Here is a 27,495-nt window from a genome sequence, read left to right on the forward strand (position 1 = left end):
ATCCTGAAATAGATGTCAACTGCAATCTTCCATATTTAAAACATGAAACTTTTTTTTGACATAGTACGGTGTATGTAGCCTATCCTGTGACAAAGAGAGGATCAATGTACATAACATTAACACTGCATAAGTTCAGAAATACGGAACAAGGGTATCAGTAAAGTTAGGTAACTCGCCCATAACTAAATTACCTCCCTTTGTCCATGTGTTTCGTGGGCGCGGCCATTAATGTTGTGAATGGTTATACGAGTCAAGCTGATGAAATCTAACTGTAATTGGTGATTCGTTGTATATAGTTTGACAGACAGTAAACAGGGAAGACATTTCCCAAAGATGAAAATCTATACGGACGTTGGGAATTTTCAGACCGTAAAGTTACTGGCTGCAGCTGCTACAGCTGGCGTGGATGTGGAAGTGGTGGTGACAATTAATGGTAAACACGATGCTGTATTCCTTGCATATGTGTGTGTTCTTATAAATGAAGTGTTTAGCGTTGCGAATGACGATATAAACTGTTAACACTGGCAAAGTAGACTATGTGGTAGCCGAAACGGTTCGAATGTTATATAGCCTAACACTTTCTACATCGTACGAGAACCATCCCATATTTGTTTTGCTATGGGTGACAGTAACTCGATTTCCGCGCTAAGGTGATCGTAACTCCCATTCCTTAACATAGACTTACGACAGTCGTAGCGCTAAGGTTGTTATGTACAACGGCACCCAGATAGAATAGGTTAATGTGATAAGTGAAGATAGGTTACATATTGTATTTGCGTTACAGCGGGACTGCACCCATGTCAAGTTATCAGCTGATTTAGTGATTGACAAATTTTACAATCGCCTAAATTTTGACCTGCATAAAAAACTAATTTTTTCCCCAGTCTTATAAGAGAAGAAAGAAGCTTTACCAAGAGTTTGTATATTCTACATATATACTTTATCAGTGTTTGCAGCTTAAAGGGGCACTGATCTAACGCAATTCCCCGGGACTGGTTGTTGCCTTTGTTATTGTTTTTTCCCAGTGAGTACCCGGATGTATAGCAGAAATCTAGACTAGTTCGCGACCTCTGCTGCGCCATTCGTAAGCGCATTAGTCACTTTTATGGGTAGTAATAAGGACGTATGGTCACATTGATCAACAAAATGAAATACAGTTTTCAAGATAATAAGGAAAATTAATGTAGGTATCTTTGTGGGTAGCATCGGTAATGGTGACAAAGTTTTGATAAGTCACTTGGTAATTTTGCGATTTTCGTTTACACTATTTTGACTTGCAACAAAAAGTAAATATTTCACCTGAGCATTGCTTTTTGATAGTGTGTTATTTTTTACTGTCAAAATGTGTAACATTTTAAAATTTATTAAACGCCTAAATATTCAGTTATTTAACAAAATGACTGAAAAACATTTCCATCTGTATTATTATGATAACAAATTCCAAACATTTTGTTGTTTAATGTCATCACCAAGAGACTGAAAATGTTAAGTTGAAAAGTACATTTCTATGTTGTTTGGCTTCTAATCCTATAAAATAATCTGTTATGATGCTTGTAGGCCCTTTTGATCGTCTTAATCAATCTGGACAGATTTTTTAGTCAAAATGACACATTTTATAAATTGCCTGAGAGAATTACATTTTACAAATTGGCGGTAATATATACACGCTTACAAAGCAAAAGGCCTGTGAAAACAACGTCTATCGTGCATTGAAGAATTTCCCAACCAAGACGTAGAGAAACAAGGACGAATCGGTTCAATGCTACAGCAAATGAAGGAAAACAAAATGCAAATATCATAATTACAACCTACCAAATTTATGTGTATAAATTTTAGGCAACTTCCTTGTTCGAGGAATGTATCCGTGAATATCCACAGAAAGGAACAATATCCCACTCGTCTGCAGCTGTACAAAGAAACTTATTCAATGTCACGCGTCTCTGTGACAATCACATATTTTAAAAGATATATATCGTTTCGGGATATTATAACCCGTGTTCGTTTCTCAACTGATCACTTGGATTGTTTCAGGTGTTTCACATAGGTGTCAAGTCTCAAGGGTCAGCTGAGAAAGCCAACGTGACAACTATTTTCATAACGTCCACGGTTCCTAAAAATCCATTGAGTAATAGATAACAATGATCAATCAATCAACGTATTATCAGTTAACCCTTTGAACAAAGTATGTTTTTTTTACATCGGCACTTCACGCAAGGATATGAGTGTATTCCCTTTGTTTTAGTAAACCTAGACATGTAAACACTCACTTTTGACATATCCACTGTGCAAGATAACAGTGATTTATCAATCAACATATTTTCTGTTAATCCTTTGATGATTAGGAACGATCCGTTGATTTACAAAAAAAAAGGTAAATCAACTGATCATTCACCTCTTGCTGGTCTGCCATGTGCATATTACATAACACACATTTCACCTTACTTCAAACCTGGATTTAGATTGAATAATTACCCCAGACACAATAAATGCCAAATGGGAACCTTTGTCAGGTAATCTAAGTGGTGCTACCACTAATTATACCTGTAATAAATTCATTAACTGAGCATCAAGTGAATGACGACAAATACACAAGTGTAGGGTTATACCAGAAAACCTGGATGTCAACAAGGGAGTAGTAATCGTATAATCGACGCAATCCAAAAATGTTTTCACTGCATGGATACTTTTTGGTTAACTAAAACCATCTGGGGTATTTCCAAATGACAGCATCCGATGAGCTCCGCCGTTCTTTTTGTCTGTTTGTTTAGGCTGAAGAAATTAATTAACATGTGCCCTTTCTCGAAATGTTTATAGAGCACGGTTAACCAATCAGTGTTTATGCAAAAATGCGTAAAACAAATATTGCCTCCAGCCTCCAAGTTTATTTAGCTGTCCTTGCAGACGGTAGCCCAGTCTCTGGTCACGCTCAGTTGCGTTGCATATCATCCGGGTACTCACGGGGAAAAAAATAATAACAAAGGCAACAACCAGTCCTGGGGAATTGCTTTAGATCAGTGCCCTGATCTAAAGCAATTCCCCAGGACTGGTTGTTGCCTTTGTTATTGTTTTTTCCCTGTGAGTACCCGGATGATATGGCAGAAGTCTAGAGTAGTTCGTGACTTCTGCCGCGCCATTCGTAAGCGCATTTGTCACTTTTATTGGTAGTATAAGACCATATGGTCACATTGATAAACAAAATAAAATACATGCAGTTTGAGATAATAAGGAAATGTAGATCTAGGTATCTTTGTGGGTAGCATCGGCAATGGTGACGAAGTTTTGATAAGTCACTTGCTTGGTAATTGTGAGATTTTCGTTTACACTATTTTGACTTGCAACACAAAGTAAATATTTCTCCTGAGTATTGCTTATTTTATCGTGTTTATATTTTTACGGTCAAAATGTGCAAAATTTTCACTTAGGAAATTTATTAAACGCTTAAATATTCAATTATTTTACAAATTGACTGAAAAATATGTCCATCTGTATTATTATGACAACGAATTCTAAAATGTTTATGTTTAATATGTAATATATACACGCTTACAAAGGAAAAGACTGAAAACAACATCTATCTCGCATCGAAGAACTTCCCAAACAAGTCGTATAGGAACAAGAATGAATCTGTTCACTGCTACAGCTTATGAAGGAAAACAAAATGCAAATATCGTTTCGGGATATTATGACCTGTGTTTTCGTTTCTCAACTGATCACTTAGTTTGCTTCAGGTGTTTTTTACATAGGTGTCATATCTCAAAGGTCAGCTGAGAAAGCCCATGTGACAACTATTTTTATAATGATCACCCTTTGAACATTGTATATTGTTCTTACATCGGCACCTCACGCCATGATCTGAGTGTATTCCCTTTGCTTTAGTAAACCTAGACATGTAAAGTAAACACTTACTTTGACATATCCACTGTGCAAGATAACAGTGATTAATCAATCAATGTATTTTTGGTTGATCCTTTGATGGCTCGGAATGATCCGTTGATTTACAAAAAGGTAAATCAACTGATCATTCATCTCTTGCTGGGCTACCACGTGCATATTACATAACACACATTTCACCTCACTTCAAACCTGGATTTAGATTGAATAATTACCCCAGACACAATAAATGCCAAATGGGAACCTTTATGGGTAATCTAAGTGGTGCTGCCACTAATTATACCTGTAATAAATTCATTAACTGAGCATCAAGTGAATGATGACAAATGCACAAGTATAAGGTAATACCAGAAAACGTGGATGACAACAAGGGAGTATCATATTATCCCCGCAATCCGAAATCCGAAAATGTTTTCACTGCAGCGATACTTTTCTATTATTAAACTATAACCATCAGGGGTATTTCCAAATAACGACATCCGAAGAGCTGCCGCTGTTTTTTTTGTCTGATTGTTTAGGCTTAAGAAATTAATTAACATGCGCCCTTTGTCGAAATCTTCATAGATCACGGGTAACCAATCAGTGTTCAAAAATGCGTAAATCAAATATTTCCTCTAAGTTTATTTACGCTGTCCTTACAGATGGTAGCCCAGTCTCTTGTCATGCTCAGTTGCGTTAGCGAGCAAATTTTCTCACGGCAGCTAGCGAGCCCTAGCAGGCAATGTAAGACAGCCGAGAAGAGGCCAGAGATTAGTGCCCCTAATCGATAGCAGTTCTCTTAATTTTTCGTTGTTCATCCATTCATCAGATCTTTAAATGAGTTGAGTATGAATATGCATCTTGTCAAGTGCTTCCTTTAATGGAATAAGACTCTTAACATTCACATCAAGGTAAATTCAGGCTCTGTTACATGCAGTTTCTGGAAAATAATATCTGAGGATGAATGATGATTATGACCAATGAAATGTTTAATAGGCATTTCTTAGAAGTTGACGGATAACAAGGCAGACAAAGAATTTTATTGTTAGCAACTTCTTTATTTTACTGTAATTGTGATGTTTCGGTAAACATTTTTGGTCTTGCTTGACCATGTTGACAACAGTATATGATCTATACCAAAATGTCGCAGTTACAGTATAATAAGGAAGTTATCATCCATAAAATTCTTTGTCTACTTTATGTCCAATGAATGATGATAAAATCCCAACACTAATATCGCTCACTGAGCATGCTGGAACAATAAGGTGGCAGTGTTCTGTCTTCAGTCACATGCAATATCGCCCAACTCTTCATGGTTTCTGTGAAATCTCGTCTCCATGGTATTCATATGTTTTTCAGCGAAGGTGGTTCCATATCTCACCTGTAACAAACTGCCGGTGCTGGAGCCTGAGCGCGGGGAGTTCATCTTCTCACCAAATGCAGCAACAAGGTTTGGATATTTGAAAACCAAATTCTGTGGTGCATTTCAAATCTAACCAGGGGGTGAGGTAACCTAGTGGTTAAGGTGTTCTCCCATCAGGTAGAAAACCCATGATGATTCCCTGCATGGGTACAAAATGTGAAGCCCCTTTCTGGTGTCCCCATCGTGTTATTGCAAGAATAAAAGTAAATGACATAAAACCCGTACTCAATTTGAACCATGGGGATATGCTTTATTTTAACAAATGTTAACAAAGAAAAAAAGGTTGATGTTGGAAGCACTGTCACAGTCATTATTTGCAAGAAACATAGTGCATTTTTGATAGTATTCTGTCAAAGTGAGTGGGTAGAAAACACCCATCCCTTCAGGACAAAACAAATTATATAGATAGTAGGGTAGGTAGGTCAGATATTATTTTAAATCTTTTTCTTTTTCTTTGGAAAACCCTTAATTTGCAGCATGTCAAGTAAAAACTTTCTTTCAAAATAAGATAATGCTATGTTTGTCCATCTTGAAGCACAACAAATTTACGCTCATGGAATGTAATTGTGATAAAAGGTATGGTGCAATTTAAGAAAAACAAGGAACATGTTTAGGGACTCCAGATAAGGCAAACCTGGAATCACATTTATAAAGAATTTTGGCTTAAGAAGAGTTGCTTTGTGGGTTAGGGACCAGGCTGTTTAGTAACATAGGGACCAAACTATTTCTACCATATTCCTTTGTGTTTAGGTATCTGCTGAGCTTGGGCAAGAAGATTGTTGATGAGGCTGGAGAGAAGAGATGGGCGGAGTGGGAGAGCTCCCAACTGTTGGTGGGTACTAGTTACTAGTGATGATAAGAGGGGAGGGATAGAATTTTGGAAGTGGATGGAGTGGGTGAGGAGGTGGGTGGAGTGGGAGAGGAGGTAGGCAGAGTGGGAGAGGAGGTGGGTGGAGCGGGAGAGGAGGTGGATGGAGTGGGAGAGGAGGTAGGCAGAGTGGGAGAGGAGGTGGGTGGAGCGGGAGAGGAGGTGGATGGAGTGGGAGAGGAGGTGGGTGGAGTGGGAGAGGGGGTGGATGGAGTGGGAGAGGAGGTGGATGGAGTGGGAGAGGAGGTGGGTGGAGCGGGAGAGGAGGTGGATGGGAGAGGAGGTGGGTGGAGAGGGAGAGGAAGTGGGTGGAGAGGGAGAGGAGGTGGGTGGAGAAGGAGAGGAGGTGGGTGGAGTGGGAGAGGAGGTGGGTGGAGAGGGAGAGGAAGTGGGTGGAGTGGGAGAGGAGGTGGGTGGAGAGGGAGAGGAGGTGGGTGGAGAAGGAGAGGAGGTGGGTGGAGAAGGAGAGGAGGTGGGTGGAGAGGGAGAGGAGGTGGGTGGAGAGGGAGAGGAGGTGGGTGGAGAAGGAGAGGAGGTGGGTGGAGTGGGAGAGGAGGTGGGTGGAGAGGGAGAGGAAGTGGGTGGAGTGGGAGAGGAGGTGGGTGGAGAAGGAGAGGAGGTGGGTGGAGAGGGAGAGGAGGTGGGTGGAGTGGGAGAGGAGGTGGATGGAGAAGGAGAGGAGGTGAGTGGAGAGGGAGAGGAGGTGGGTGGAGAAGGAGAGGAGGTGGGTGGAGAAGGAGAGGAGGTGGGTGGAGAAGGAGAGGAGGTGGGTGGAGAGGGAGAGGAGGTGGGTGGAGAGGGAGAGGAGGTGGGTGGAGAAGGAGAGGAGGTGGGTGGAGTGGGAGAGGAGGTGGGTGGAGAGGGAGAGGAGGTGGGTGGAGAAGGAGAGGAGGTGGGTGGAGAGGGAGAGGAGGTGGGTGGAGAAGGAGAGGAGGTGGGTGGAGAAGGAGAGGAGGTGGGTGGAGAGGGAGAGGAGGTGGGTGGAGAGGGAGAGGAGGTGGGTGGAGAAGGAGAGGAGGTGGGTGGAGTGGGAGAGGAGGTGGGTGGAGAGGGAGAGGAAGTGGGTGGAGTGGGAGAGGAGGTGGGTGGAGAAGGAGAGGAGGTGGGTGGAGAGGGAGAGGAGGTGGGTGGAGTGGGAGAGGAGGTGGATGGAGAAGGAGAGGAGGTGAGTGGAGAGGGAGAGGAGGTGGGTGGAGTGGGAGAGGAGGTGGATGGAGTGGGAGAGGAGGTGGGTGGAGAGGGAGAGGAGGTGGGTGGAGAGGGAGAGGAGGTGGGTGGAGAGGGAGAGGAGATGGGTGGAGAAGGAGAGGAGGTGGGTGGAGTGGGATAGGGAGTGGGTGGAGCGGGATAGGAAGTTGGTGGAGAGGGAGAGGAGGTGGGTGGAGAGGGAGAGGAGGTGGGTGGAGAGGAGGTGGGTGGAGAGGGAGAGGAGGTGGGTGGAGAAGGAGAGGAGGTGGGTGGAGCAGGAAAACAGGAGGAAGGAGTGGGAGAGGAGGTGGGTGGAGCGGGAGAGGAGGTGGGTGGAGTGGGAGAGGAGGTGGGTGGAGAGGGAGAGGAGGTGGGTGGAGAGGGAGAGGAGGTGGGTGGAGAGGAGGTGGGTGGAGAGGGAGAGGAGGTGGGTGGAGAGGGAGAGGAAGTGGGTGGAGAGGGAGAGGAAGTGGGTGGAGAGGGAGAGGAGGTGGGTGGAGAGGGAGAGGAGGTGGGTGGAGAGGGAGAGGAAGTGGGTGGAGAGGGAGAGGAGGTGGGTGGAGAGGGAGAGGAGGTGGGTGGAGAAGGAGAGGAGGTGGGTGGAGCAGGAAAACAGGAGGAAGGAGTGGGAGAGGAGGTGGGTGGAGCGGGAGAGGAGGTGGGTGGAGTGGGAGAGGAGGTGGGTGGAGAGGGAGAGGAGGTGGGTGGAGAGGGATAGGAGGTGGGTGGAGAGGGAGAGGAAGTGGGTGGAGAGGGAGAGGAGGTGGGTGGAGCAGGAAAACAGGAGGAAGGAGTGGGAGAGAATAAATGATGAATTGATACAAACTAGAAAAGTCCTTAGTTTGGAACATTCTTTTTTGGTATCCTTCATGTTGGTTACAATAAAATAAATGTGAACTTATGAAAGTCCAGAAGTGTCAGGGTCTTGGTGTTTTTTTTAGGGGAAATCTTTTGTTTTAAGACAGTTTAGAATCTTGGAAGTGTCAACCCAAAGCCTGATGTATAACCAGATTGTTGCACCCTTAGAATCCAGCAGAATCAGTATCCGGTACACTATACTTGTTGTAACAGATGACTATCAGGGCCCTGTTTTGCTAAGCAATCTTAGCTCTTAAGACAATCGATCGTAACCCCCAATGCATGGTATTGATGCATATGCTATCAAAGGTAGCTTTCGAGTCAAAACTCCCCTACTCTTCTCTTCAGCCAGTTGTGGTGCCCCTCCTGGTGAGTGCAGTTGGCCAAGGCAAGCAGGACAAGACCCAGGAGAAGACTCTCCAGCCTCTACTCAAGTATCTGGAGGCAAAACTCAAAGGAAAGAAATTCTTGGTCGGGGTGAGTTTGTTTGTGCTTTTATCATGTCGGTTTCTTCTTCATTAAATGAAATAATTCTGTCTTGACTTTTGACAAATTGCAGGGCCAGGAAGGAGTTTTTTGCCAATGTTAGGTACAGGCATGTCTCGTCAATCCGACAATCGGCTTTACCCGACACTAATGATGATAAGCCTATGTTAAAGTATGGGAGTTACGACAATCATGAGCCCATGTTAAAGTATGGGAGTTACGACAATCATTAGCCCATGTTAAAGTATGGGAGTTACGACAATCATGAGCCTATGTTAAAGTATGGGAGTTACGACAGTCATGAGCCTATGTTAAAGTATGGGAGTTACGACAATCATGAGCCTATGTTAAAGTATGGGAGTTACGACAATCATTAGCCTATGTTAAAGTATGGGAGTTACGACAATCATGAGCTTATGTTAAAGTATGGGAGTTACGACAGTCATGAGCCTATGTTAAAGTATGGGAGTTACGACAATCATGAGCCTATGTTAAAGTATGGGAGTTACGACAGTCATGAGCCCATGTTAAAGTATGGGAGTTACGACAATCATGAGCCTATGTTAAAGTATGGGAGTTACGACAGTCATGAGCCTATGTTAAAGTATGGGAGTTACGACAATCATGAGCCTATGTTAAAGTATGGGAGTTACGACAATCATGAGCCCATGTTAAAGTATACAACAGTCACAGCACTAAGATTGTATTGTGGAACATAGGCGTTGTTTATGTTTCAGTCTAGAGTGTCTTCAGCTGACATCATCGTGTTTGGTACCCTGTTTCCAGTCTTGCTGGGTAATCTTGCGAAAGGTAGATATTTCATGATCGCTGTATTGTTCCTCTGTGTATTTCAACAGTATTACTATAATAGATTTACACCTTATTTTGTTAATATGAAGCATACCTGTTGTTTGAAGGTGGTACTTTATTTCCCTCAGAAGTAGGGCTGGATCAAGTCCAAACTTACTACTCCAGGTACCTGACCCCCTGTTACCCCAGGTACCTGATACCCTGTTACCCAGGTACCTGATCCCCTGTTACCCAGTACCTGATCCTCTGTTACCCAACCCTATCGGGGGTACCCGCTGTAGGTCTCAAGAGTTGGGTACAAAATGTCGGATTGAGAATTGTTTTATCAGGTCCCAAGCAAATACTATTCACATATAAAAAAATCTGACCATGCATACATTTAAGTTAACTTAAGCTTTATCTTTACACAAATAAAAGTCAGAAGGCATGCGTGCATAGTCAGAAAGAAATGCAAACATTATTGAGTTGTAGTGTAACCATGGAGTTCTATTGTTAATGTCATAAAACAATATGTCACTTGACTAACCACAGGTACGGGTAGTCCTGTGAGTACCCAGGTCCTACTCAGGACCAACGTCCCAGACCAACTAAACAATGTAGTTAATTTGTCTTAGCCACCATGGCATACACATTATTATCTTCCAATACATTACTGCCAGTGTTCTGATTCCTACAGACAGTGTGAAGGAGTGTCCATCCATCCAGGCGTGGGGGCAGACCGTGGCAGATCTCACGCAGGTCGAGGGGGCACTCAGACAGGTCACAGAAGGGGGGAATGTACAATCTCTGAAGGTAAGATTTATACAATTCTCATAGTACAAACTAGGATATGAAATTACTTGTGTTTTATTGCCACTGTTATATTGGCACTGTTAAAATATGTTCCTGCAGATGGGCACACCTTTTGTTTATTTCACAAAGGTAATCTGGACAAGGTTGTAAAAAGAACACACGAATACTTCCCCCACAGTATTATTCTAATTCATAAAGTAGACCTGGGAAATTAGGTTGGATGATATCAATCTAAATGAAACGGAACTGTCTAAATTACCTTTGTTTATTATGTAGCTTATGATGAAATAACATTCACTGAATTTGAAGAAGAATCTAAAGTATTCTCCTTCACTTAAATTCCGAAGGGCACACCGAGATGTCTTAGTAAGTCCCCTGTGGATCGCTTGGAAAACACTACATGTCTGTCCCTGGATACTGTAAGTTGATGATGCTAACATAGAAACTCCAGCTACTGGTGCCATGTTTCCTCCTGCAGGTGTCGCTGCTGGCCCAACCGGTGCCCCCTCCAGCCAACATCGACACAGCCAAGTTGTACAAGGGGACGCAGGGCCCCAAAGCGGAAGGGGCTCAACAGGCTGCAAAATCTGCAGCCCCGGTAGATGAGTTTCAGGTGAAAACAAGCTTCTCTGTGACATGGATGCCATGTTGCATCAGTCCTCTCCTTTGATAAGATCATGTCATATTACACCAGCTAGAGGACACATCATGCTTCATCAAACCATGTTGAAAACAACTGTTTTGTGTATCACCTGTTTTCCTCAGCTGACCTGACCTTGTGTTATATCCCACCATTGCAAGGAATACCTTGTGTTATATCCCACCTTAACAATGATAACCTTGTGTTATATCACACATTACAACAAATACCTTGTGTTATATTCCACCATTACAAGGATAACCTTGTGTTATATCCCACCTTACAACAAATACCTTATGTTATATCACACCATTACAAGGATAACCTTGTGTTATAGCCCACATTACAACGAATACCTTGTGTTATAGCCCACAATTACACGGATAACCTTGTGTTATATTCCACCAATACAAGGATAACCTTGTGTTATATCCCACATTACAACGAATACCTTGTGCTATATCCCACCATTACAAGAATAAGTTTTTTATTATATCCCACATTACAACGAAAACCTTGTGTTATATTCCACCATTACAAGGATAACCTTGTGTTATATCCCACATTACAACGAATACCTTGTGCTATATCCCACCATTACAAGAATAACTTTTTGTTATATCCCACCATTACAATGATAGCATTATGGATATCCCACTATTTGTTAACAACGAATACTTTGTGTTGTTCCAAACATTGATAAGGACAACATTATGTCTATCCCACAGTTCCTGCAACCAGAGAAAACTATCACGGCGGAGGAGCTTGCAACAGGAGAGAAGTCCTTTCTGTCCGGCGCCAGCACTAGCCCCAAACCAAGACTCCGCAAACACCCAATGTGAGACTATCACACATCTTACTTCCTCTTATATCCCGTGTATTGTACCTCCATCCTTTTATGATGAAAACCTGTCCCCATTCACCTCCGTAGCTTCATTTCAGGACTCACGTCACATCTCTCTCATCTCCCTTATCACTAACATAGCCCAGATTTTTATGAATTGTGGCACCAAAGACGACTGGGCCGCCCTTGCCCTGTGAAAGTTATGATGTATGAATACTATGACCTTGAAGTATATGTCAACATTTGGTTCCTTCTTGTCCTCTTCAGCTGGTTGCTTATTATATTTCTTTATCACTAAAATGGATAGAATTATCATTAAACTGATAATGCACTGTAACTTGATAATGCCCTCATATTGCTTGACGACGGGCCATTATCACGCCTGTTGTTCGGTGACATCAAAGGGTAGGGATAGTGATGTCACGTTGAATAGTGACGTCATCTGGTTTGTTCTATGACGTTTCCACATTTCTAAAAGTGGGTCAGTGACATTCGTGTTGATTGCAGTAAGTGTTTCAGAACCGATATTGTTGTTTCTTTTTATTTGATAAAAAATTCCATCTATTTTAGCTATAATAAGGGTAACGCTATTTTTCAAGGCATTATCATTTGCAGAAGCCCTCGGTCTTTTCAACTGCCCTCCTTCGTCAGAGAGTTAATGGAAGACCTCGGGCTTCTGCAAATGATAATGCCTTGAAAAATAGCGTTACCCTTATAATAGTGATAGTAATTGAGTATCACTATGTTAGAACCTGCCTAATTATTGTTGTGATGTACATTCAGATTACCTTGTGAGGGGGAGAAGAATATATTCATAACCAGTGCCTTGCCCTACGTCAACAACGTCCCTCACCTCGGCAACATCATCGGCTGTGTGCTCAGTGGCGATGTCTTCTCCAGGTGAGCTGCAGTATCCTCTCACATTTACACTGTTATTACTTCTGACGGTAACCCGTTAAGATCCGGGTTAGAATAGGTCTTCAGCAACCCATGCTTGCTGTAAAAGGTGACTATACTTTTTGTAAGAGGCGACTTACGGGATCAGGCAGTCAGGCTTGCTGACTTGGTTGGTCATCATATCCCAATTGTGTGGATATGGCCTACCTTTAGAATTCAGCACCTCGAAGGTTCCAAACACATCACAATACCCTATGATGTAATTTGTGAAATTTTGTTGCAAGATACACCAGCAAAACAATGCCCTGTGATGTCAGTATGGTGACAGGGTTGCTGGGGTCATCGAGTGGGCATAACTCCTCTCAGTGATCCATCATCTCCACATACAATGTGATTAGATAAGCCCAGAGATGTTGAGAGTTTTCAGTATTTGTTAGTTTTGAAACTAGTTTCTGCATTATATAAGCATGCTCTTTGCTATTAAACAGCGGTATCTTCAAAGGGCGAGTAATAAATAAGAATATGATATCTGTGGGATAGTCAGTGTATGAGTGCATGATATGTTTGAATTGTCTTGTAGGTTCTGTCGACTGCGGAACCGCAATGTGCTGTATGTGTGTGGCACTGATGAGTACGGCACTGCCACTGAGACGAAGGCCATGGAAGAAGGCCTCACCCCACAACAGATCTGTGATAAATACAACAAACTTCACGCCGAGATCTACCAGTGGCTCAACATTGACTTTGACTACTTTGGCAGGACAACAACAAAAGAACAAACTGAGTAGGTGTAGGAATTATCTGATTTGTTGGAGTGACTCTGGGTGAGTGAGTGAGTGAGTGAGTGAGTGAGGTTGGGGTTGGAGGGGGGGTTCAGAAGCATTTTGATTGTTGATCAGTTTCAAGGTTTTCTGTGAGAGAAATTCAGTGCTGAATTGGTGATATTGATCTATGTGGGAGGATGGGTCTGTTTGGGAAGGGCTAGCTTGGCCTTAATAATTTCCTGACACCCCACACACCCATTATGTGTAACGTATCACGCCCCCAAATACAAGTAACATTTCCCCATGACCTCCCCCTCCCCCACCACTCCCCATTCCATATAATAAACGACCAGTCCATGTATAGTGTTCAATTTGGTGACATTTTTATCTGAAAACTAGAACTCTCATTGATTCCTCTTAAATTTGGTGAACCCCCTCTTTCGTTGTTGTGTCAATATTTCATGAAACCCTCCACCCCCCACCCCATCCCTCATCCCATCTCTATGATAAATGACCTGTCCCTAAGTCAGATGGAGATGACGTCACTGCTGACCCCCGACTTGGTGTCACATGGGTCCGGGGTGTCAGTGACAATAGCCTGGAGACATAATACAAGGGATAATGGTTTTGATAATGAGTGTGAGTACCATGTTTGCTAGTCTTTAAACTTCACACTGTGCTGACTCAACTGTTGTATTCTAGAATTGCTCAGGATATATTCTGGAAGTTGTACAATCAAGGCTTCATCCTCAAGGACAGTGTAGACCAGCTTCAGTGTCAGAAGTGTGTCAGGTACGCATATCTCATTTCCTTGTGTTTGATACTTGCGAGATATTGTTGAGAACATTGTTTTTCAGATGCAGTCCAAGTATTAGGGATAAGATGGTACTAAGTGTAGAGATGGAACATGCAGTCTTGCCCTGTGTGAAACTTAGACGTTGCCAGACATTGTCTCTGTATTATGTGCTGATAACTAGGTGATAGATGGATCTATGTCTTGTATTTGTGTAAGCAGACAGACAAAATTGGGTTTCAATCAAAAGTGCTGAGACTGCCATTTTGTCCCGGCTTAGACACCCTTTTAGAGTGCTGAAGGTTAAGGGATGAACGTAATTATATGTAAAATGCAAAAAAGCTTTCCAAAAAGCTCATTAAAAGAAAACACACTCTGATTAAAACAACAACTTGCACATAGGCACTTGCTGCAGAATGAACAGAAAGAAGTTCTGAGACATTTGTTTCTTGTGCAGGTTCCTGGCTGATCGGTTCGTGGAAGGGACATGTCCACTGTGCGGCTACGATGATGCAAGAGGGGACCAGTGTGATGGCTGTGGCAAACTCATCAACGCCGTGGAGTTGAAGAAGCCCAAGTGTAAGATCTGCAGCAGCACCCCCGTCATCAAGACGTCCCAGCATCTCTTCCTGGACCTGCCCAAGGTAGGCACTGGTCATTCATGGGATTGCTGCTTGTCTTAGTAGCTGACTTCAATAGAGTATCTTGTGATCAGCCTGATGTTTAGTAATTGTACAACCATGAAATGGGATCATTGGTGAATCCCTGAATTGCTAACTGGTGTAAGAAAACATTCACTGTTTCTTTTAAACATGTACAATATTGCGATGTAATCACATATCAAATATCATTCACTGTTTATTTAAACGTGTACAATGTACGATGTCATCGCATATCAAAATAATCATTATCCACATTAATTTAATGATTTACTTCCACTGAAATGTTCAGATTTATTAAGATTACCATGGTTAAGGTGAGGTGAGGTGAAATTGGGTTTAACATCGTGTCCAAGTTTATTGCACCTATATAGCGACGTGCATGCACGTGTATGTGTGTGTGTGTGTGTGTGTGTGTGTGTGTGTGTGTCTGTCTGTCTGTCTGTCTGTCTGTCTGTCTGTCTGTCTGCTTGTACTAGTCCGGACTGATGCCGATTTATAGTGCTAGCACACTGAGATACCATGCCGCAGTTTAACATGAATACCCCACTCAGACACAGTATACTGACTCCGAGCCGACCAGTCCTTGTTTTAGCCCCTTAATGCCGAGCACCAGAAAGGGTAACAACAATTACCATCTTTTAACGTCTCTTGGTATGACGCGGCTAGGGATCGAGCCCCGGACACCATGGTTAAGATGAACCATAAGAAGAAAATTTAATGGATCAGCCTAATTCATATTCAGCAAAAGTGTAGCATTGAGTTCATTATTTGACTGCCGACTGCAGGTCTACCTGAGTAATTCTTGTCTATACAGCATGATATAGCGTGATACGTTTGAGTTGATATATCAGAACCATAATTTCCAATCAGTGACGCCCCCTGTACAATATGATGACATTGGTTGATCTCCTCCTGGCCTGATGGTATCGAGCTGATGAAGATGAGAAGTCACACACTTACAGATACTTACACTTACGCTGTTTTTAGTTCAACGTGGAATGTTGAATTCTGTGATCATGTTGTGAACATAGAGGCTTCTTCCCAGGTTGAACCCCAGCTGCGTCAGCATCTGGACAGAGTGTTTGAGACGGGAACGTGGACACACAACGCACAAGTAATCACGTCATCGTGGATCAGGGACGGCTTAAAGCCTCGATGCATCAGCCGCGATCTGAAGTGGGGAACGCCTGTGCCGCTAGAAGGTTACACTGATAAGGTGAGCAGCTGCGAATTCAATAACCCGTGAAGTGCTGATGTACCAACGAGCATCATAATATTTCCTTATGAAGGTTCCGCGTGTTGCGCGTGCCCTCTAGCATCGCCCCCCACTCTGATGAGGCAAAGATGGCGGATGCGGTCAAGTCTCTATTTGTGATGTCCACACACTGTATCGCGAAGGGGGATGCCATGTTGAAATCAGCCCAGTTGCTTCACTTGTTCCCCATTTAGTAACTCTTGTGATCGCATAATCGAAGTGCTTAGGTTTAGGGGACCTTGCAAAAGGCGTCTCAGATGTTTCTTGGAACATTGGATATAGCAGTGTGTAGTAAAAAATGTTGTTTTCTTGCATATAGGAGATTTATCAATACGTTCAATACTGCATGTAGTTCTAGTTAATCTAATGAGGACTGGCTTATCAAAATAATCAAACTCACAAGGTTAAGCATAATTATAAGAATGAAGTGTCAAGATTGTTTCCGTGACATAGTGTGCAAGTCTGAAACGAGATGGTGAAGTTGGGGCTGATGGTGTTGACGTGACAATGTTGCAGGTGTTCTATGTGTGGTTTGATGCTCCCATCGGCTACATCTCCATCACAGCCAACTACACCAAGGAGTGGAAGAAGTGGTGGAAGAACCCAGACAAGGTAAGAGTAGTACCGGTTCCTAGATGGTGATGAGTCAATGTATATGGTGTCGGAAATGAAATATATTTAAACCAACAGTTTTAGGTTTACAATCAAAATGGCAATACAATGGTTCAAATAAGTGATAGAAGCAATAAGCAATGGGCCCTAGTGCTTATGTGCTTATGGTTGTCATGCGTTTTTCACAAGACTGTGTTCTTAAAATGACGTAAACACTGGCAGACTACTTCCACATTCCTGGGGGAACATACATAAGCGTTCTTTCTGATCTTTTTGAACCTTTAATCTTGGTCTCAGCATTTCAGTATGCATTGAGAAAAGTCAGAGAGCTTGACTGCATGATTGATCACGAATATCCTCGCTACGGTCAAACCTATTGAGCAAACGAAGAAATACACATCCAAACTATCATAGAATCGATCCGTGTCTAGGCTGACAGTGACCGTCTCCAGCAATCTATGAATTTACCTTAGTGTCTGTTTGACGCAACTTTAATTACCTTTCAATGATCGGCCAGTTGATCAATGATGACTAACACATGTAACCGCCACAGGTTCATTAACAACTTTGGAAATCTCTCCCGTCACGTTAATCGTGTCAGCCGTTTGGACGTCTTGTACTTGATGTAAATGTATTACGACACTCTGTTATTGTGACTGACTTACTGAGGTAGTTCTTTACAGACCTTTCTCATCTAATGGTGATGTCATTTGAATACATGTGTTGTGTAAGATGTTTCTGATGTTTCTATCTTATTCCGCAATATAGCTGGTTGTTGTATGGCTGTCAGTGTAAACATGAAGTCACACGTACTAAATAAAATAGTGTTAAGATCTTGGCCTACATCCCTTGAGGTAAGAAATTGTGATGAAAACATTATAAGAATTGACTTTCACACTGTGATAGTTCATTGGAGTATGAACCTTCATAGAGTGAGGGCCAAACATTGTAGGAAGGTCATCGCAAGCTCTGACGTTCATACAGTTTGGCCCTCACTCTATGAAGGTTCATACTCCAATGAACTCACACAAAGTGAAGGTAAATTCTTAAATAAAACACTGCAGGGAGAATAAACCATGCTCAAATAAAGTTGGAATCTAGCAGGAATTCGCTCTTTCTGAATAGGCATCCAATCTGCATTTGACCTGTAGAGTAGAAACCAGTCTGGTTGAAACAGGCCTTGAATTGCTCTCTTGTCGATCTGGTTCAGCCAGCCTACTAGAAACTGTTGCATCCAGAAACTTTGAGGACTATGAAGCCTACCATGTCCTACAAATCTCTCGGCTTTACGCTTGCCACGTGTAGAATTCATGACCTGTACTGTCTGTAGGTGGAGATGTACAACTTCCTCGGCAAGGACAACGTTCCCTTCCACAGCGTCATCTTCCCCTGCACCCTGCTGGGAGCTGACGACAACTACACCATTGTCAACAGCATGGTGGCAACAGGTGGGTATTGTCTGTAGACCAACACTGAAGTGTGGTCAGGTTACGTGAGGTGTTTGTCACAAGGGCTGTGTTAGATTGTTTGGTGTTTTTTCTCTAGATTGATAGGATTTTGTATAAAGTGAAGTATTCTCAGTAAGAAGTCCCCTATGGGGATTTAGGGCAGAAGAGAGCCCCAGGATGCCATACTTGTCATAGGAGTTGACTAATGCTTGTTTGTTGTTTAACACTGCATTCAGCAATGTTCCAGCTATGAGGCGACAGTCTGTAAATCATAGACCTTGGCCCAGTTGGTTGGTTGGTTGTTTAACGCCGCACTCAGCAATATTACAGCTATATGACGGCGGTCTGTAAATAATCGAGTCTAGACCAGACAATCCAGTGATTGATATCATGAGCATCAATCCACGCATTTGGGATCGATGACATGCATCAACCAAGTCAGCGAGCCTGACCACCCGATCCCGTTAGTCGCCTTTTATGACGAGCATAATCACCTTTTACGGCAAGCATGGGTTGATGAAGACCTATTCTACCCCGGAATCTTCACCTTGGCCAAGACAAACCAGTGACTGACATCATTAGCATTGATCTATGTAATTAAAATATGATGAATGACATCATGACAACCAAGTCAGCAAGTCTGACCACCCTATCCCGTTAGTCGCCCCTTGTAACAAGCATGGGTTGCTGAAAAACAATTCTAACCCGGATTTTTATGGGGTGTGACAGGCATGGGATGCTGAAGGCCAATTTTACCCCAGATCTTGACGGGGCAGCTGACTAATGAGGACTGGGTGGTCACAATGTGTGCTTGGCTGTGTGTCATCATGAACCTGTGCTCAAGCTGTCGTAGTTTCTTGTTCGGCTTATACAAGTGTTTGGTCCATTTGACTGTTTCAATGCTTCATTGATTGTTCCTGCCGTGTTCGCTGTGCAGAGTTGTGTCCCATGATGTGCCAGAAACCTGTGATTGTGGTTTGAAATCATGGTCCGCCACGATTATGTTTCTGGAGGTGTGGGTTTTGGCAAAGTGGTAAATGTTTCGAGACCTGCATCACTTAGGGCTTTCCTCCCACACCAAACTTACACGCCATGATATAACTTAAGTACTCTTCACTCACTTACTCACTCACTCACTCACTCACTCACCCAGCCACCCACCCACCCACCCACCCACCCACCCACCCACTCACTCACTCACTCACTCACTCACTCACTCACTCACTCCCTCATGTTACTGGTCATGTTGGTGCTGTTCCTCACCACACAGCGTACTATGTAGCTTGTTTGAGGAATTGGGAACATGTGACATCTTCAAGTGAAACTCCATATTTTAATTTCATTACACATTATAAACAATCACGTTCAGTTGATATGATGTATTTATAGAGTTGACAGTTGGGATTTGACATTTTGAAACTGATTATCGCTCAGTGTGATTTCATGATCTACTTTCCTCCAGAGTACCTCAACTACGAGGATGGCAAGTTCTCCAAGAGCCGAGGTGTCGGTGTGTTCGGGGACCAGGCTCGGGACACCGGCATCGCACCAGACGTGTACCGATTCTACCTCCTCTATGTCAGACCAGAGTCCCAGGATTCTGCCTTCAGCTGGGATGACTTCCTCTTGAAAAACAACAGCGAACTCCTCAACAACATCGGCAACTTCATCAACAGGTATGGTCTACAGAGTTCTGTTATTAAGGGTGTTTGGACATAAAGGCAATAAGGTGCTGATGATCTGTAGGAATAGAATCAATTTGTACATTGAAGTAAGTCAAGATGTACACACATAGATATGCCGGTAATAATACTGTAGAGAATGTGTCAGTTGTGCCAGTTTAATTACTTGGTCTTATAAACATTTCACTGTAACCTGTCTTTGATCTGGGTTAGAATTGATCTTCAAGCTACCCATGTATGTTATGAGGATGAATGGACCCGTGAAGATCAGGGTAAAATAGTTCTTCATCAACCCATTGCTTGTAAAAGGACTATGCTTGTCGTTAGAGGCGACTAACGGGATCGGGTGGTCAGGCTCGGTGACTTGATTGATGCATGTCGATGTATCCCAAATTAATGTCCAGGATGTCAATCACTGGATTGTCTGGTCCAGACTCGATTATTTACAGACCGCCGTCATATAGACAGAATATTGCTGAGTGCGGAGCTAAACAACAAACAAACAATAATCTGTCTTATGGGGAGAAATATGTTATCAAGTTTTTCTGCTGCTTCAGCAAAGATAGCCGAGGTGCCGCATTAAGACTACCTATCTATTGATAAATATTGTGATTCTTGGGTTGTGATATTTATCGTGATACTTATTTAAGGAGCTCAATATAAATGGAGATGTTTTTAGGTTTTCTCTGAAATTGACTGCTGCTGCCACACATTTTTGACACCATGCGTGTGAGATAATGAAACCACTGTCAATGACAGTAACTCCAAGAATGTGCATTTGGTTGTACAGGTTTGAATTGACTGCTAATAACTCCTGGAGTTGAATTGGAGAAATACATGTGACCACCCCTGCTTCTGAATGTCAGCAGACTTATGATAATTGTGTGATGTTTTCAGGGCGCTGATGTTTGTGTCCAATTGCTTTGAGGGGACCATCCAGGACATGAATCTCTCTCAGGAAGACAAGAAGTTGATCGCTCTCGTCAACAGGGAGCTGGCCACCTACGTTGACAACATGGAGAGTGTCAGGTGGGTGACAGGACAGGTGGGACAGGGTGCAGAGGAGGGGTAAACGGTGTTGGAGCATAGGGTGGGGTTATAGGGTGGGGTAACACTGACAGGGGTAACACAGAGTGATAGCAGTGGGTAAGGCAACACAAGGAAGACAGAGTGGGTAAAATAGCGTTTTGAACACAGGGTTGGGTAATACTGGATTTGGGTAACACAGGTTTTGGAACACAGGGTCGGACACACAAAGGGTGAGGTGTCACATATGTTTGTATCGTTGATGTTGTAAACTGCCACATGTGAGTTTGTAGATGTTGCTCTGGTGATGTGATGAACTGTGTCTTTTACACTTTGCAATCGATTTCCGAACATGAAATTTTGTTTTCTTTGTAATTTTGCTGCAGGTTACGAGACTCCATTCGTAATATTCTGAGTATCTCACGCCTGGGGAACCAGTACATGCAGGCCAACAAACCATGGGTGCTAGCCAAGGGGACTCCACAGGAAAGGTACGTAACCAGAGGAAACTTTGTGACAGTCCAAGTTATTCTGTTAACAACTCAAGGGGCTGAAGTGAGCCAGTGGCTGACCCAATGTCATCATGAGCGATGAACAACAGTAATGCATTTCATGACCTATATATATGACACATGGATTATTTATGTTAATTTTTATGATCATGATGTTCTCACAGGTAAGGGGCGGTCGGGTAGCTTTGTGGTTAAAGCGTTCGCTCGTCACGCCGAAGACACGGGTTCGATTCCCGACATGGGTACAATGTGTGAAGCCCATTTCTGGTGTCCCATGCCGTAATATTGCTGGAATATTGCTAAAAGCAGCGTAAAACATTACTCACTCACTCACTCTCACAGGTAATATGAATAAAATCATATTCCATTATATTCTTGAGTGCCTCTTATGGCTGAGGGTGAGGTGGTGTTGGTCTTATGTGGTTGTGCCAGACAATGAAGAAGGGGACAATAAATCACTTGTGGTTCGTAGTTTGTCGTGAAATAGAATGTTGTTTTCTCCCTGCATTGTTGTATGATAAACAATGACCGCAAGTCATTTATTTCTTATATGAGATATCAACATTATTTACAGCATCTTTATGTATCATGATAAAATGTATAAGCATTGAAGATATTTACCCGTATTTCAATAATGATGACTCCCTCAGTAGAATCCGACCTCGGCAATGTCGGACAAGTCTATTTTATGCACAGGTGGGTATTTCCTGCATATTCTCACAACCCTCACATCGATTACCTGTAGTTTTTCTCTCAGTAACGATTTTCATATCTCTCCCTCTTTCTCCTGTGATCGTTCGGCCATTGCGTTTATCTGCATTGCCAAGCTACATCTTTATGGGGAACAACTCACTAGAAACACCAATATACAGTGTCATCTAGTTGCGACCCTTCTGATATGACGTCATGAACAATTGTCATGAAATAAACCACCTGTCGCTCTTCATTGTCCTTTGCAATTTATCACGTAGTAATCTCATATATGTGGTTATTGTTGTGTTGTCCACAGGGCCAGATCTGGATGTGTTGTGAGTCTGTCTGCCAACATCGCGTGCCTGCTGTCTGTGTTGCTCCAACCCTACCTGCCCGTCACCAGCGGCATCATACAGGAGCAGCTCAACGCCCCAGCAGACTGCAACATCATCGTCAGTAACTTCACCTGTCAGCTCAAATCTGGACACAAGATTGGCAAGGTAACAACTCTATGTGGAGAAGTGTGCTGAGACCCAGAGGCCTCAAACACAAATTAGGAAAGTCCAGTATCTTTTGTGTTAGAGTTCAACAACAGTTTTAGAATGTAGAACTTGTAGCATTTGTACTGCTACAGCTCTTTTTGTGACCAATTTTCAAATTTGAGGCCTGTGAATTTTGAGACACAGTTCCAGATTTGGTGTCAAGTAAGAGTTTTTTATTGTTTCAATGATTTGTTGTCTCTGATGGAATGGACTCATCCAGTCTTCCCCTGCATCTGGTAGTGGCTTGTTGATGTACGTATTTACAGAACGTATGAACCAGTATTTGACCCAATCACCATATCTGATCCGTTGACAAGTCAGTCATATAGAAGAGTTGGTGTCTTCTTCAAAGGTTTTGTTCAAATTGTAATTGTAATTTTCAAAATAAATTTTATTTAACATGGTTCTTGTTGATTAAACATGGATCTCCTTCCCTTCCATTCCAGCCCAGCCCACTGTTCCAGAAGATAGAAGCTTCCAAGATCGAGGAGCTGAAGCAGAGATTTGCAGGAGCTCAGGTGAGACTCTGACTGATGTCCCATATAACGACTTCGAAAAGAATGTTTGTATTTATTTCTTTAATCGTCATAAACCCGTAGTATAAAAAGGGTAAAAAACCTGTACATGTCAGCACTTGAGTTATGGTGAAAGACCTTTTAGTAGGCGTAGAAACCACTGATTTCTAACACGTGCTTTTCCGGAAGTATGAAAAAAAAGGTAAGAAAATATTGACTTAGATAGAAAGAGAAGCATCCGTAAAATATTGCCTCGTAGGGCCAAGATGGGGAGTTGGTGATTACAGAGAGTTATGGAATCATCTACGTTCCTTGTAGTCTCGGTGAATGCTGGGGGCACTGGTGCCGCGATTTGTTGTGCAGAGTTGCGTCCCTTGGGCACGCCAGAAACCTATGATTGTGGGTTCGAATCCTGGTTCACCTCGATTATGTTTATAGGTTTGTCAGCACCATGCCCGTGCTCGTGGGTTTCACTGAAGTGGTAAATGTCTGAGACCTGCATCACTTTGGGCTTTCCTCCAACATTAAGCTGACACGCTGCGATATAACTGTAATACTGTTAAAAGCGGCGTTAAACCCAACTCACTCACTCACTTACTCGATGAATGCTTAAAATACTTAGCATTCGGTATTAAGGGCATAAAGCAAGGAATGGTTATCTCAAGAGTCAGTATGCTGTGTCTGAGTGGGGTATTCATTATGGGGCATGGCATCTCAGTGGCTCGCAAAAAAATGTAAAAAACAAGCAAGTTCTCTATAACTGAAATAAAAATCTTGAACGCAGTGTTAAACCCGAGTTAACCTCACCTCAAACGGATGGTCACATTGAATACTGTTTTGAAATGACAACAATCAGAGAGACCAGCTGTAACATTTGGCCTGGCTGATTGCACCATAGTACCCTTAAGATCACTGCCCACGTTCTGGCTGAATTGGTTTGCCTCATCTTCCCGAAGCAAGAGAGTTAACTGACCACTTTCCACCCTTGCCGAACTAGGCTGGAATTACTGGGCTCGATTGTAGCACCACCAGTGGCTATTACCAGTTATGTCCCTTCTAAGCCTCTCCTATGGACCAATCAGATTCCACCTCTCGTATCACTTGCGTTTGCTTCACACAGAATGGTGGCGCCCAGTCAGGACGATATGATCTATAATCAGGATCTATATATCCTTTGGTTCCCTCAAAGTCTTGATTCTATGGTCACTAAGGTCTTTGCCTTCTGTTTCTAGTCCAAGCCTGCATCGGCAGCCAGCCCTGAGGAGATTGAGAGACTGACACAGGAGGTGGCAAAACAGGTACACTTCTGACAATGCTTACATGGAAACAGGTGCATTATTTACAATGCTTTCAGAAAGTATTTTGAATTTGGGTAAGTTTTGTTCGTTTTTTGTTCACCTACCCTATTAATGGATCAGTTCTATGAAAGAGGTAGTGTTGTTTTTAATAATTCAGATTTACTTGATGAAACATAACTTTTGGTCCACAAATCTACAGTGATGTTTAACAGCATTCATCTTTTTTGTGAGTGATCGACCTGTGATTCCTCCACTATGAGAGTGACCGACCTGTTATTCATCCACTATGAGAGTGACCGATCTGTGATTCATCCACTATGAGAGTGACCGACCTGTGATTCATCCACTATGAGAGTGACCGATCTGTGATTCCTCCACTATGAGAGTGACCGACCTGTTATTCATCCACTATGAGAGTGACCGATCTGTGATTCATCCACTATGAGAGTGACCAGCCTCTGTTCCGTCAACTCTTGACAGTGACGTCTGTGTTTCAGGGTAATGAGGTGAGGGAGCTGAAGGGCCAGAAGGCGGAGAAGGCCCTGATAGAAGCTGCTGTAAACAAACTCCTGGACCTGAAGAAGCAGCTGACCAAGGCTCAGGGCGGGGAACCTCCTGCAGCTGGCAAGAAGAAGGGCAAGGTTAGACCTGCAGTTGTATAGGACAAGGTTAGGACTGCAGTTGTATAGGGCAAGGTTAGACCTGCAGGTGTATAGGGCAAGGTTAGACCTGCAGTTGTATAGGGCAAGGTTAGACCTGCAGTTGTATAGTGCAAGGTTAGACCTGCAGTTGTATAGGGCAAGGTTAGACCTGCAGTTGTATAGTGCAAGGTTAGACCTGCAGTTGTATAGTGCAAGGTTAGACCTGCAGTTGTATAGGACAAGGTTAGACCTGCAGTTGTATAGTGCAAGGTTAGACCTGTAGTTGTATAGTGCAAGGTTAGACCTGCAGTTGTATAGTGCAAGGTTCTGTCACAATGCATGGTAACCCATGCTTGTCCTAGGAAGACTGTAATGTACTTTGTGTGGTTACTATGTCTGACGAGCTGGTTCATGTGTTTCTACCTTTACTTGTGGAGAGTTGGTCATGTCACCAGTTACTGATTAGACTGACCCAGACTGGGGTAATTACAAGCCACAGTGATTCTTTTTTATTGTTGCTTTGTTGTAACAAGTAATGTCTGACTTGGTGACTCTGGCCAAGACAAAATAAATTAGAGATAATATTGTTATATTGACATGTTTTGTTATATTGATGAAGATAGATCAGAAACTAGATGACAAATATAGACTTGATCTAAATCTGCGTTTGAATGAAGGATAATAAGGAACACCACAAGGAGATCTTGACGTCCATTATTGGCATCAACTGCTGCAGATGACTTGTTCTGTGTTGTAGCAGGGGAAGGGTGATGCAAAGTCGACACCAGCCCCGGCAGCCACACCCACTCCAGCCACACCCACTCCAGCCAAACCCTCTGGGGACCAGGGAGAGATTGACAGACTCACTGAACAGGTCTCTGCACAGGTCAGTCACAGCAGCACAGCAACAGCAACACCCACAGCAGCTCAGCGGCAACACCCTCAGTAACAACACCTACAGTAACAACACCCACAGCAACAACATCCACAGTAACACCCTCAGCAGCAATATCCACAGTAACAATGCCCTCAACAGCAACACCCACAGCAGCAACAGCATCACTACAGCAGCAACACGCACAGTATCAACACCCACAGCAACAACACCCTCAGTAATAACACCCACAGCAACAACACCCACAGTAATAACACCCACAGCAACAACACCCACAGCAACAACACCCACAGTAACAACACCCACAACAGCAACACCCTCAGTAATAACCCCCACAGCAACAACACCCACAACAGCAACACCCTCAGTAATAACACCCACAGCAGCAACACCCACAACAGCAACACCCACAGCAGCAACACCCACAACAGCAACACCCACAGCAGCAACACCCACAACAGCAACACCCACAGCAGCAACACCCACAACAGCCACACCCACAGCAGCAACACCCACAGCAGCACCACCCACAACAGCAACACCCACAACAGCAACACCCACAGCAGCAACACCCACAACATCCACACCCACAGTAACAACACCCACAACAACAGCAGCAACACCCACAGCAACAACACCCACAGCAGAAACAGCCACAGTAACAACACCCATAACAGCAACACCCACAGCAGCAACACCACAGTAACAGCACCCACATGAAAGGGTATGAAAGGTTAAACACATACTCAGTCATACTCAGGCCCAATTCCTCAAATCTAGGACTGTCCTTAATCTATGAGAGTTACGATAGTCATAACGCTAAGATCACTTTGTTGATCTGGACCCTGCTATGTATGTTTGGACAAGACTGTTCATGTTTCTTCGTCATATTGCAGGGCACCGTTGTCCGGGAGCTCAAGACACAGAAGGGAGACAAAGTGGCCATTGATGCCGCTGTTGCCAAGCTCCTGGATCTCAAGCGTCAGCTTGCCGTGGCTCAGGGTTTGGACCCAGACCAGACAGTCGGGGGTGGGAAGAAGAAGGGCAAGAAGAAATAAACTGTTTGTCATTGACACATTTGTGTTGTCCTGCAGAAGAGGTGCAATGATACACGTGATACATCCATTTTCAAAATATATCTATACAATGACCATCAGAATTGTACATGATTGTATAAATTGTATAAATTGTTAGGGTTAGGTTTAGGCTAATAAACAAATTATTACCATGAAAATTGTCTTAGTTGTCAGAAGGCCGACATCCAGTGGTCAAAATAGACATCGGCCCGTAGGCCAACAGATTTGCCTCGGGCTGATGGTTATTGCTTGCAGTTTATTTACGTAATTATTCAAGTAATGTGATAATCAATACCTTCATATATATATAAATAGTAGGATTATACCTTTCAAGTGACATGTAGTCGTGTTTTACAAGCTGATAATTTCCTCATAAATGTAGGCTTCATCTATCACCACCGTGAG

The 27,495-nt window shown here is 43.1% G+C and overlaps 2 protein-coding genes across 2 annotated transcripts; one reads left to right on the top strand and one right to left on the bottom strand.

Annotated features, from left to right (window-relative positions):
- The first annotated feature begins 213 nt into the window (after window positions 1-213).
- Window positions 214-27,328, top strand: LOC139465858 (methionine--tRNA ligase, cytoplasmic-like). The gene is made up of 24 exons (XM_071247815.1): window positions 214-433; window positions 5,230-5,320; window positions 6,044-6,125; window positions 8,556-8,684; window positions 9,431-9,503; window positions 10,180-10,295; window positions 10,774-10,908; window positions 11,664-11,773; window positions 12,563-12,679; window positions 13,257-13,460; window positions 14,143-14,232; window positions 14,691-14,877; window positions 15,941-16,111; window positions 16,667-16,762; window positions 18,093-18,210; window positions 19,673-19,886; window positions 20,790-20,921; window positions 21,305-21,409; window positions 22,440-22,623; window positions 23,112-23,183; window positions 24,413-24,478; window positions 24,976-25,119; window positions 25,877-26,005; window positions 26,911-27,328. Exons 1-24 carry the CDS (start codon window positions 334-336, stop codon window positions 27,070-27,072), a joined length of 3,027 nt encoding a protein of 1,008 aa, XP_071103916.1. The 5' UTR covers window positions 214-333; the 3' UTR covers window positions 27,073-27,328.
- On the bottom strand, window positions 7,239-8,504 carry LOC139465983 (uncharacterized; the record flags this gene model as incomplete). Its single annotated transcript, XM_071247998.1, has 2 exons — window positions 8,481-8,504; window positions 7,239-8,174 (listed from the first exon to the last, which is right to left on the bottom strand). Coding segments are annotated over exons 1-2 (960 nt in total), but the record flags the coding sequence as incomplete, so codon positions are not given.
- Window positions 27,329-27,495: the final 167 nt, after the last annotated feature.

The sequence above is a fragment of the Haliotis cracherodii genome, unplaced genomic scaffold (genome assembly GCF_022045235.1).
Source record: "Haliotis cracherodii isolate W230 unplaced genomic scaffold, xgHalCrac1.p SCAF_18, whole genome shotgun sequence".
NCBI lineage: Eukaryota > Metazoa > Mollusca > Gastropoda > Lepetellida > Haliotidae > Haliotis > Haliotis cracherodii.